The sequence below is a fragment of the Magnolia sinica genome, chromosome 13 (genome assembly GCF_029962835.1).
Source record: "Magnolia sinica isolate HGM2019 chromosome 13, MsV1, whole genome shotgun sequence".
In the NCBI taxonomy this organism is placed as follows: Eukaryota; Viridiplantae; Streptophyta; class Magnoliopsida; order Magnoliales; family Magnoliaceae; genus Magnolia; species Magnolia sinica.
In genome coordinates this window covers 5,803,382-5,815,168 of record NC_080585.1, presented here as the reverse complement: position 1 = coordinate 5,815,168, position 11,787 = coordinate 5,803,382, and the positions used below count along the sequence as shown (strand labels likewise).

General features: G+C 39.3%; 2 protein-coding genes across 2 annotated transcripts in view; one reads left to right on the top strand and one right to left on the bottom strand.

Annotated features, from left to right (window-relative positions):
* The first annotated feature begins 1,822 nt into the window (after nucleotides 1–1,822).
* LOC131224021 (polygalacturonase-like) lies at nucleotides 1,823–5,819 on the top strand. The gene is made up of 9 exons (XM_058219604.1): nucleotides 1,823–2,110; nucleotides 2,269–2,397; nucleotides 2,535–2,705; nucleotides 2,811–2,831; nucleotides 2,988–3,195; nucleotides 3,697–3,778; nucleotides 3,888–3,996; nucleotides 5,190–5,306; nucleotides 5,398–5,819. The coding sequence occupies exons 1-9, from the start codon at nucleotides 1,823–1,825 to the stop codon at nucleotides 5,617–5,619; spliced, it is 1,347 nt and encodes a 448-aa protein (XP_058075587.1). The 3' UTR covers nucleotides 5,620–5,819.
* Nucleotides 5,820–10,680: 4,861 nt separating this feature from the next.
* The window catches only part of LOC131222557 (protein LAZ1 homolog 2), a 46,872-nt gene continuing 45,765 nt past the window's right edge, over nucleotides 10,681–11,787 (bottom strand). The window contains exon 9 of the mRNA XM_058217685.1: nucleotides 10,681–10,935. Within this exon, the coding sequence (XP_058073668.1) occupies nucleotides 10,729–10,935 (207 nt within the window). The 3' untranslated portion in view covers nucleotides 10,681–10,728. The remainder of the gene's footprint in view (nucleotides 10,936–11,787) is intronic.

The window sequence follows — 11,787 nt, the reverse complement described above, 5'->3', positions numbered from 1 at the left end:
ACATCTCTTTTCCGGTTGGTGAATGTAGCGTGTTTATGCTTGACATGTTACGAAGCTTCTATTATGCCACATGGTTTGGCATACGGACCCACTTTTGGGTAATCCAGATGTTAATGTTGTGGGATAGAGTGATCAGAAATGCTAACCGATCTGAATAGCTAAATTAATGAGAAGCCAGCAACATATCAATGATATATATTACATAAAGTAGTGGCCATATTTCATCTAAACTACATGTGAAATACATGATGAAACATGGCCTCTATTGGATGAAGCATTTCATAAAAATTAAGTGATCTTTACCAACTGGATTCTGCCGCTGAATTTAGATAGCCCACCATTTTCTTTCTTTCTGTCCAGTGTGATTCTAGGACAATGCTAGTTGTGAAACAGGCCAACGGTTAAAATGGACTAGTTTGAAGTGCATGTATGCAATTTGTGTGGCGGATGTATATATTGTTGCTCATAGAAAGAGGGCGAAAGGCATGCTATGATGTGGAGCTATACATAAATGGTAGTCTTGGGGTTGGTTTACTAATCCTAGGTGCATGTTCAATAATGATAATGCACATGCCACCACATGCCAACCTAAATGGGGATATATCCGCTTACCACTGTTTAGATGCTTTCACCGACGGAATAGGCAGATCTAACCGTCAGATTGGCCACAATTTAGTGAAAAATTAATTATGGCTTGGACACTTGTCCAAATGTTTCTGATATCTTAGCACATGTGTTGAATTAATGGACTAGATTTGATTTTTAGGCCAAAGGGTTGAACGGTTCATCGGGTAGTGCTTAAACAAATTCTACCATATCTCATACATAAGACCACTCTAATACTAATTCTAAATATAATATTACAAAATAAAAAACCAGCCTATACATTAATTGTAGAGATAATAAGAAATTGATCTGAATCATATACTTGAGTGGGAAATCATGAGTATATATATATATCTTGAACTTTTTTTTCTCCGGGACCTTGTCTTACATATGCCTTGAGCTCTTCTACATAGCTACAATAAGAATTAGATTGTTTGCACTGTATAGGTGAGCGATCAAGACCTTTATTTATAAGAATGAGGCCTAGAATAGCTTAATTCATATCGACTGCTCTTCCTAGAGTCTCCACATAATAATAGTTCATGCTATACAGGAGTCCATGTTTCACTGAAATACTCTTTAGGAAGAGGATTCAATTTAAAACTAACATGAATAAAGACTTGTTGGGCTGTTCATATAAAATAAATAAATGTCTATATGATGTACACTGCGCCCATCGGTACACCCAGTCCAAATAGATAATGGTCAAATTATCCAAGTTATTGATCACATGGGGCCTACCTAATAGAAGTTTTACATGATTCATGTCCATTCACCTATCTTGACCACGATTCATGTACCCTGTGCATGATGCTTACATATTTATGCATTTAAAACAAGATAAGGAGGTAAAAAACACCTGGAAGGTTTCATGCAACGGTGGAGGGAAAGAGCTCGGTGACTTCTGAAGAGATTCTTCCGTCTCAATTTCTTGCGTCGACCGGAGAAACAACACCAAGCCGCCATGGATTCATGGATTGAGTAGAAATGACTCTCTCTCTTTCTCTCTCACTCTCTCTCAACAAATATAGCTTAATAAGCCACCTCTTCTTCTATATATACAGGCGAACTCATCATGAAATGGGAAACCACCATATCTCTAAAATCATCAAGCACCCATCACATATCCCACATTCTGTTTGTTACAAGATCAGAAAAAAAAAATCACGTTGGCTGCCTGGGAGAGAGAGAGAGAGAGAGAGAGAGAGAGAGAGGCATGGGTATCCAAATACAGTTAGTTCCAATCATCATGCTATGGTTTTGTTATTCTTCCTGTTATTGCAACTTGCTAGAGGACCCACTCTCAGCTTTCAATCACGGGGAGGGGCCCTATGACTATTTCGGCAAAATCAACAAATTGGGCCAAATGTCAACTACCATCCGTTTTGGACGGTCGACCTTGAGTTCCTTGAAGTTTGATCACATGGCTAGTCCTAAATCTTCAGCCACAGTAGTAAATGTGAATGATTTTGGAGCCAAGGGTGATGGAACAGATGACACAAAGGTACTCCAATGTAAATACGGTCAAGGAGGGAAGGAAAAAAAAAAAAGATCATACGGTTGTAGTTTCTTTGCTATTGAAGTCTCATAGCTGATGTTTTAGGGTTTTTTGTGTGTGTGGTTTTGGAAAAGTCTTATATTTCTTCGGTGCAATGTGGACAGGCATTTGAGAAGGCCTGGACCAAGGCTTGCTCATCAGCTCCTTCTGTTCTTGTGGTGCCCGCAAACAAGAACTACCTTCTCAAACCAATCACCTTTTCAGGCCCTTGCAGATCTTCCATTACAGTGCTGGTGAGATGAATCTAAACACGAAAATATCAACCATGTCTTCTTCAAAATTGAAGATGGGTTCACAGAACGTCTTCATTGTACTTTTCATGTGACTAATGCTTTGTTTTTCTTTTTCTTCTTTTCTTCATATGTATCAGATCCTTGGAACCATTGAAGCTCCTTCCCATCCATCGGCTTGGGACGGATTAGATCAAAAGCATTGGCTTAGTTTTCAGAATGTTCAAAATCTTAGAGTTCAAGGTGGTGGGACCATTAATGGAAATGGAGAGATGTGGTGGAAGAACTCTTGTAAAATCAACAAAGCTCTTGTAAGTAGTTTGAATAGACGATCTCCTGAATTAATTCAAACCAGCTGAATCTTCTCTTCCAACAATGACTAACTCATACTTAAATCTGTCTGTGAATTTTCCCAGCCTTGCAAAGACGCGCCAACGGTATGTTTCAAGGTCCCTTTGCATGGATGCACACGGAAACATAGATATCTTTGTATCAATATATTTAATTTTCTTTCCGTGAGAGAGAAAAGAGAGTGGGATATGAGAGGAGAGACAGAAAGTGAGTCTCTTACATGTTTTCTGTTGCTTCAACAGGCCTTAACCTTTTATTCATGCAACAACTTGATAGTGAATGACCTGAAGATCAAAGACAGCCAACAAATACAAGTTTCTTTTGAGAGATGTGTCAATGTACTAGCTTTCAATCTCATGGTAACTGCACCAGAGACAAGCCCTAACACCGACGGCATTCACATCACAAAGACCCAAAATATTCAGATCATGAATTCTGTCATCAGAACTGGTAAGAGAACAATGATATATAGAAAATAACCTATTCTTTTCACTTCCTATAGTGCAACTGGGTTTATAGTGTAAGAGAAAAGGATAATGAGTCAGTGGGACCATAAGAAATTGTCGCCTACAAGATCTCCACCATACATGAGGCGCCCCACCCTCTTGTCATGACCTCCAATGGAAACTATTGTGGGTCCCACAATTACCTAATTCAATGCAAGTTTCACATCATGGAAGGACAAGGTCATCCAAAAGATACAGCTTATGCATCATGGACAACCAAAAATGGTCCAACCAAATGAACAGTTTTTTATCGTGAATGGTGGGACCTGTGGACAGCAATTTTGAGTGATCCTGCGGACCACCTAACTATACTATATATGCTTGAATTCTCAACATAAACGTACAAAATATGGGAAATATAAATTACAGACTCAAATAATCTAAACCCTAGACCCGAAATATCACGTATCGATTATAATGTCTAATGTCTCCGTGATGTTTGAAGGTGATGATTGCATCTCAATTGAAAGTGAGTCTCACGTTGTCAAAGTTATGAATATAACCTGTGGGCCAGGCCATGGGATCAGGTCTCAAATCCAAACCTTCTTGAAATATCATGCAAATTCATTTGAATTTTTATAACTTCAAGATTTTAACGGCTTTTCTCTCTCATAAATCTATCCTTTGTGGGGCCAGTATCGGCAGTTTAGGAGATAAAAAGTCAGAAGCCCACGTATCACAAGTGATAGTGGATGGAGCCACCTTGTTCGGAACAACCAATGGAGTCAGGATCAAAACCTGGCAGGTATGAGTTGGTTCTTTCACATGGATGATTATGTACACAGAGGCATACATGCATTAATACTTATTTCTTTAGGTATGTATGCAGCCTGCGCATATATCTGGGTGTGCATATGTTTTTCATTATTTATGTATGAGTTAAGTGGGGGCATGCATGCGAGTATTTATACATGAGAACTGATCACAAATAGGGAACTGTACCACAGCTTCGGGTACCGTACCAACTTTCCTGACTTGGATTGTTTAACACACCACCGAGGTCCTACTCTGTATACGTGGAAAAGCTCTCTGGCACGACAATGATATATATTTGTGCTATCCACACTGTCCATCCATTTTTCCAGATCATTTTCGGGTATGAGCCCAAAAATAAGCCAGATCAAAAGCTCAAATGGACCACACTAGAGAAAACATTGGGGATTGAATCTCTACCATTGAAAACATCCTAGGGAAAAAGTTTTGGATCAAGCTGATATTTATGTTTTCCCTTCATCCATATCTGTGTGGCCTTATGTATAGGTTGGATGGAAAATAAAAATCATTGTGGCCCTAGGAAGATTTCAACGGTGGGTGTCATTATCCCACTACCTCCTGTAGTGTGGTACACTTGATCTTTGGATCTACCTCATTTTTGTGCTCATGTCTTAAAATGAATTGAAAAAATGAATGAAGTGCGGATAAAATGCATAAATCATGGTGGGCCCCACGGAGCTTTTCCACATATACACTTTAACAACGTTGTGTTCTAGGCTACCGAATCCAAGTCCCATTTTTTCCGCTAGCAACTCATAGGAAAGCAGTACCACGAAAACAATAGGTCCCACCATTAATAGGCCAACTGTTTTCATGGAATCGATGTCTTGCACAGTTGCAATAGGGATGTTATGGTACCGCAAGTTCAAAAAAATAATAAAAATAAAATAAAATAAAATAAATTCAAAGTTATTGTACTTGGCCTGTCAGCGATCGCTATGTACAGAGGAATTACGTGATCCTCAGCTGAAGGTATTGATAGTATTCTCAAGCTTTGAATCTCTATAAGAGGACCCATGGATTGGTAATCCGGACAACTGATCTGATGGGTTCGGTGATGGAAAGGCTATACCGTTAAAATAATTTCAATGGGCCCTCACTTAAGCCTACATTTGTGTGGACAAACATTGAACTAATGCATGAAATTCTTGAACATGTACGCAGGGAGGATCTGGAAGTGCAACCAACATCACATTCCAAAACATTGCAATGCACAATGTCAGAAGCCCCATCATCATAGACCAAAACTACTGTGACTCCAAGTACACTTGCCCAGAAAAGGTAACCACCCTCGATTACAATTGATTACAGTTGCAATCTCGTGGCACCCACTTGGTGATCTTTTAATGAAAATAAGCTGATCTTTTTGCAGGGATCGGCTGTGCAAGTGAGTGATGTGGTCTACAAGAATATCACAGGAACAAGTGCCTCAAATGAGGCCATGACATTTGATTGTAGCCAGAGCTCTCCATGCAATGGAATAGTATTACAAGGCATTAATCTTGTAGGAGATGCGGGTAAAATAACAAGCAGATCATGCAAGAATGTTAGGGGGTCCACCATTGGGAAGGTTGTCCCACCTTCTTGCTTCTAGAAGAGATAAGAATACATTTGTTATGTGGGAAAAGAACTGTTTGCACACATATCTCCCACCTTCCAAAGATAGACACGGATCTGAACTCGCATTTAAAAATGGAAACTTGAAACTCCTAAATGCCATTCTGAAATGCATTTAGGGATTCCTGCTAACCATCTTTGGATGGCGGGGACGTGCGCATGCTAGCTTCCCCATTGCACACGTAGGGTCCCTGTGTGCACGTTGGTTATGGGGTGGTGTGATTTTGTTTATTTTATTTTATTTTGGAAGATGATAGAAATGTGTAAAAACAAATGATGGAAGATGGTTTCTCATTATTCTTTGTAGAAAGTGATGGAAAATTATTCTTTATTTTATTGTTCATGGATTTGAAATAAACTTGTTCTGTGTACTATTCTTTTATTCAAATAAAGGGTCTTATTTGTTGTTATTGTGGCTGTTAATGTTGCTGCTTTGATCTGTTGATGTTGTTGTTTAAGATGGATTTTGGAGGGCTGTGAAGTTTTACTTAGGTGATGTTTAATGGTTTTGGTAGGGAAGAAAAGGTTCCCGTTGATTATTAGAATTCTAGGCCCAACATGATTTAGACTTAGGTCTAAAGGTAGGTTTAAAATGATAGCAAAGGTTGAAATTGGACATGATGCACCTTGGTAGGATTCCAAACTGGACCGAGCGTCCAAATCATTGGCCAAAAATGTGGATGGAGAGTGGATGTAAGTCAGACTGATCTTTCTTAATTATCCTAACTAGCTAATTAGTGGGCATCAAAAAGAAAATGGTCAGCTGTCCAAATTCTACATATGGAGAGTGCTAAGATCATCATCTCAATGTGTTTTTGCAGCTATTATCCATCCATAATGGATCCATGATTTAGACCATGAGGTGAGCTGTAAGGGCGTGTTTGGGCAGTGGGATTAGAAGGGATTAAGTGGGATGGGATTCATCTGGTCCTGTGCCAATTCCACTCCATGTTTGGGAAGAATGGAAAAGCTTGGAATTAGATTAGATGGAATTGCATTGGGTACCAGGTTGAGGGTCTACCCAAGCCCACCCAACATCAAGAAGAGTAGGAACAATGCCCAACCCAAGGTATTAAATATTCAACTTTACTACAACTCAGGTTGGATGAAGTTAACACCTGCAACTAGTAAATTACTAATAAAAATTAAACATCTAACCATCAAATAACACCCTCAAAGTAATGCATACATCTAACAATAAAATTTACGATGAATACTAAAAAATAACAATAAAATCTACAATTACTACCCAAAAGTCTACAATCACTAAAATGCAGTGATTCGTTATAGACTAAGACTCAAAAAATGGTGGTTGATTGCCTGACTGACTCCACTGCAGTGCACCTTGAAAGTTATGATACATTATAGAGGACATCAAAAGGGGACTGGCTTCTATAAACTTCGAGATCACTATGTTTTCAGGTTGTAGCTGACAGCTTAACTCATATGAGCAGCAGCACCCACGGTTTCTCAGTTTACAGGTCTCACTACCTAAGGAGGTGAGGGGAAAGTTGGTTGTGGGTAAGGCGGGCTTAGGTATCGTTAGAAGGAGATAACATGACTCTACATTTCTTGAAGAGCGTTGGCTGGATGTCTAGTAAGCTTCTATCTCATTTTGACCATGTACTAAGGGCAATTTGTAAAGTGGAAGGCAAGTAGTAGATATGGATAGCCTATCAAAAGGTCTGGTCAAAGCTTTGTTGATCTCTCTCCTATCCTGGGGCTAATGGGCAGGAGGATGCTGCTGCTCTTCATACTTCAAGCATGGTGGGGGACTGTATTTGGCTTGAGTTTTTGCTGGAGTTGGTGATGTTTGTGTTGGGTTCAAAGCAACTAGAAATCCATCTGGTTACGTTTGATGTTTATGATAGACGGGGCACTATTCTTTATGTTGTGCCCGCCCAAATAGATATTCGTGTCTGTGTACACAAACATACATGTATACACACACGAGCATGCGTTAACTCACAAACACACAGTGTGTGTGTAATGTGTGTATGTGTGTATGTGTGTGTTTGCATATACTTACAAACATATGTAATATATGTATATGTAAATAGCAAAGTACATCCTGGCAGACTGAGTGGAGATACCTCGTTTCAACACTTGAGGTCTTGGTATCGATCCCTAGCGGGGGTGGCTAACATGGACTGTGTGTACTTACATGTGTGTGTACTAACAAGCTAACCCAAAAAAAATAGCAAAGTACATTTCGTAAGCCTGTGTAGAAATCCATCATATAGTATGGGGAAGCCTACTCTGATATGTTGGCTGGAATTATCTTGATATGGCAATGTCCGGGGGCAGTAATCGTCACTGTTGCCGCCAATACTCCATATTATCGATCTCTTCATTGCCGCTCTCTGTTTTTATGGTATGTTTGTGCAGAATGGTATTTAGATGTTGGCTCGTATGATTCGTTGCAATTCCAGTCAATTTAGGAAATGTTGCTGCCACAAACTGTAAAGTTCATAGCTCTTAAGGTCAGCATGTGATGCCATTTTTCCTGAGAGTAGGATACAGTGGTCTGATTCTGCAGTTAAAGAGGTTTTCCGCTGTTTCTTGTTTGCAGGTGGATTTGGTTATAAATAAATAAATAAACCATTAAGAAGTAGTTCTACGGCTATAACGATTGATATGTCTTCAAAGGTGAAGATAAGTATATATTTCTTTTGTATTTTGGTTTTATTGAGATAGCTAAAAAATCTCAATGTTGATTTTTCTTAGATAGCCAAAAAATCTCAAAGAGGGGTATCTTTTTTTTCTTTTTTTTTGTTATAAGTCGATAAAATCACAACTCTATCAGATTTTAAGGTGACCCTATGAAAACTTTATTCATAGTGAAAGTCAATATTATGTGCTAAGTGATTTTGAGAGTTGAATAGGCGTGGCTTTTTTAGAACAGTTGTTGACACACCGAACCAGTATAATTCTTGGTATTATAGTGAATGTTTTTATTGTTTTTATTGTGAATGGTTGTAATCTCTTTATGTTAAAGTAGTGAATGCTTGTAATAGTTAATTTTTATTTACTCCTGTTTGGTTTGGAATTTTGATTCTTACAACTTTTATGAAATAAGGTTGTCCTACCTAAACTTGTTTGGGTAAAGGTTATCTTACGAATCAGTTTGAATCAACGTTTCAATACTGGTGTAATTGAGGCTTCTAATTTATTTACTATTTCAACACTTTATTCGATTATTTAGCATAGTCCTATTCACTCCCACTCTAGAACTGCTTAAGTTTTCCTTTTCAAGAAGTCTTTTATTTTGCCTTAGTTGGAAAAAAAACCGAGATTAAAAGCTCATAATTTTGCCTCAATTAGTTAGAAATAGGGTTTAAAGTTTACTTTTTAGCCTCAGTTGCCAAGAAAGTGAAGCTATAAGTCAACTTTTTAGCATCTGTTGCATAGGAACCGAAGCTAAAAGTCTACTTTTTAGCCTCAATTGCATAGGAACCGAGGCTAAAAGTTTATTATTTTGCCTCAACTAAATAGAAATGGAGGTTAAAAGTTTATTTTTTAGCTTCAGTTGTTAGGAAAGTGAAGCTATAAGTTAAGCTTTTAACCTCCGTTGCATAGAAACCAAGGCTAAAAGTCTACTTTTTTGCCTCAGTTACATGAGAACCAAGGCTAAAAGTCTACTTTTTTAGTCTGGTTGAAGCTATAAGTCAACTTTTTAGTTTCAGTTGCATAGGAACTGAAGCTAAAAGTTTACGATTTTGCCTCAGTCAGAAATGGAGGTATTCAACTTTTTTGCCTTGTCCCACCATCTTAATGGAAATGGCCCCCGGATTGGAATAGACTGCAATTTGAAATTTGTAATGTTTGATTTTTCTTATTTTTGACCAACTTTGAGTATCCATGGTGGACCCCATGTACGAGTTATGTTTGAACCACCACTTGGACATGTTAACTTATATATGAGGCTATAAAAATGACGATTTACTTTGGCCTAAATGGGCTTCATGTGATCAGTAATTGGATTCCAAAATGGGACTAGCTGAAGTCGTGAAGAAAAATATTGTGAAGATGTTTAAAGTACCCATGTTCGGCCTTGCACCGAAAATTTTACATGCACATTCAGTGGTCCCCACCTTGGGGTTCGGAAGCCTATGCATGGGCCTATCCAGGAGATCATGTTCCCTAGCTAAATCAGGGCCACACGTAATCGCAAATCAGTTTTTTTTTTTTTTAGGGCCTGACCCCATTCGTTCACACGATTATGCACGAAAAAAGTGTGTAGTTTTATAGGTACCTATATTGATCTTTACACCATAATATACACACACTTCTTCAAACGGCATCACTTTGAGAGTTTTTAAGAAAATACATGGTGTTGCTTAGGGGTTATGTCCCTTACCCAAATGCAGACCCAACACGGTCGGAAATCAATGCCTAAAATGGGGACAACACTAAAAATGTATCAGTATTACTTTTTTTCTTCTTTTTTTTTTTAATGTATTGACTGACTTTGGGTACATAGGGTGGGCCCCACACATGCTTGCAGCACATTCCGCCACTTATGTCCTGTATATCCCACTTAGGTTTGTGGGAGAAACCCTTTCCCTCAGCCAAAATGGGTCCCACACCATCTGCAAGTAAGCCCCAAAATGGGGCCAACAATGATTATTGTCCACTGAAAACAATAAATGCCCACCGTTGAAATCTTCCTAGGGCTCCCCGTGACTCTTGTAGGCCATCCTACCCGTTTATAATGTGATCCCCACCTGGATGAAGGGAAAACACAAAATATCAGTCTGATCCAAAACTTCTCTGGCTCCAATACTGCTTTAACGATGACCGTTTCCTTCCTTACTGTTTTCTGTATTTTGGCCCACCTGGATGTTATATCTGCCTCAAATTTCTATAATCACCTTAAAATAAGGTTACGGAAATGATGGACGAAGTGGATTTTCAATGGACATCGAAGTGGCCCCACAAAGCTTTTTGTACACGCGAGTGGGCTTGGCAAAGTTCTAATATAGCGATTTCCTCTCTCTCACTCTCTGGATTCGGCGGCCTTTCATCAATCTTTGTAAAGTTTTCATCTCACCATCTTCTTAGCTGATCATCTCCATCACTAGATTCAGCGAACTTTCATCACCTTCTTCTCTGAGCTTACCACATTGGGACCGCTCTCTGTGACATCTTCCTTCAAGTGTTCATCGATTTCTACTTCTTCCTTGTGGTCGGAACCAAGCGACATGTGATGGAAAGTCTTCTGTATTTTTGTCACGCCCTTCTTGACAGGCTCCATTGCTTGGGTTATAGTCAGCACGACATCTTTCACCACCTGTGTGCAAAATTACAAAAAAGTTCACAGGATGAAAACAGACGCATGCATCAACACATTCACTGTATGAATGGTTTTAAAGCTCTGTTGAGCCCAATAGGACTCATCCGAGTCGACTTCGACTCAGTTGAACACGATCCGGATGTTTCATTCAGGATGTGAATCAACAGACCAGTGGCCTGGATTATCGAACCATGAACCCATCTATCAAAATTGGAAATAGGGAGCATGCAACTCAGCCAGACTCGGCCATTGCCGACTCGACTCTTAAGGACTGATCACATCAAGGCAATTCATACGGGTTTGGCAACATAATCGCAACCATGGAAAACACTCCCAATGGGTTTGTAGAAAGGAGTGTGCCTGCGTCCATCGAGATCTTAAACAAGGCATCCGACTCCTGCACTAGAGCCTGCTACTTGTGCTGCTGTCCATGTTTCATCCACACATGCTCTCGGTTGAGCAATGACTCGTGATCGTCACCACCCAACTCTACTCAGCCCTTTCGTGTTTCGGCTTACTTGAGTGTTATATAGAACTATGTGACGGCTGAACCTTCTGTTAAGTTAAACAGCAGTATCATTTCCATTTTCTTTCGTTTGTATATTAGAGTGTGGAGAAAAAATCAAAGAAGCCTTCATGAAGGCTTGTGATCCAATGCTCGTTCCCTCGATGATCTCATTTTCAGCCATCTGAAAGTGTGGTACCATCTTGGCTGAAGATAGGTACACTGCATTTAATAAGTTATAAAATGGGGCTTGGCTTTGGATTTGGCTTTGTTTCCAGGCCTGAAGACCATGATATCCAAACAATTCCAGCCCTGTTTTTAGGCTGGGCCATTTCATTCACTGG

Bases quoted from the DNA above. Each gene is read 5' to 3' on its own strand.
- LOC131224021 (XM_058219604.1), top strand. From the start codon at position 1,823: ATGGGTATCCAAATACAGTTAGTTCCAATCATCATGCTATGGTTTTGT. The intron at 2,111-2,268 runs GTACTCCAATGT...CAATGTGGACAG, and splicing joins ATGGAACAGATGACACAAAG to GCATTTGAGAAGGCCTGGAC. The intron at 3,196-3,696 runs GTAAGAGAACAA...TGATGTTTGAAG, and splicing joins GAATTCTGTCATCAGAACTG to GTGATGATTGCATCTCAATT.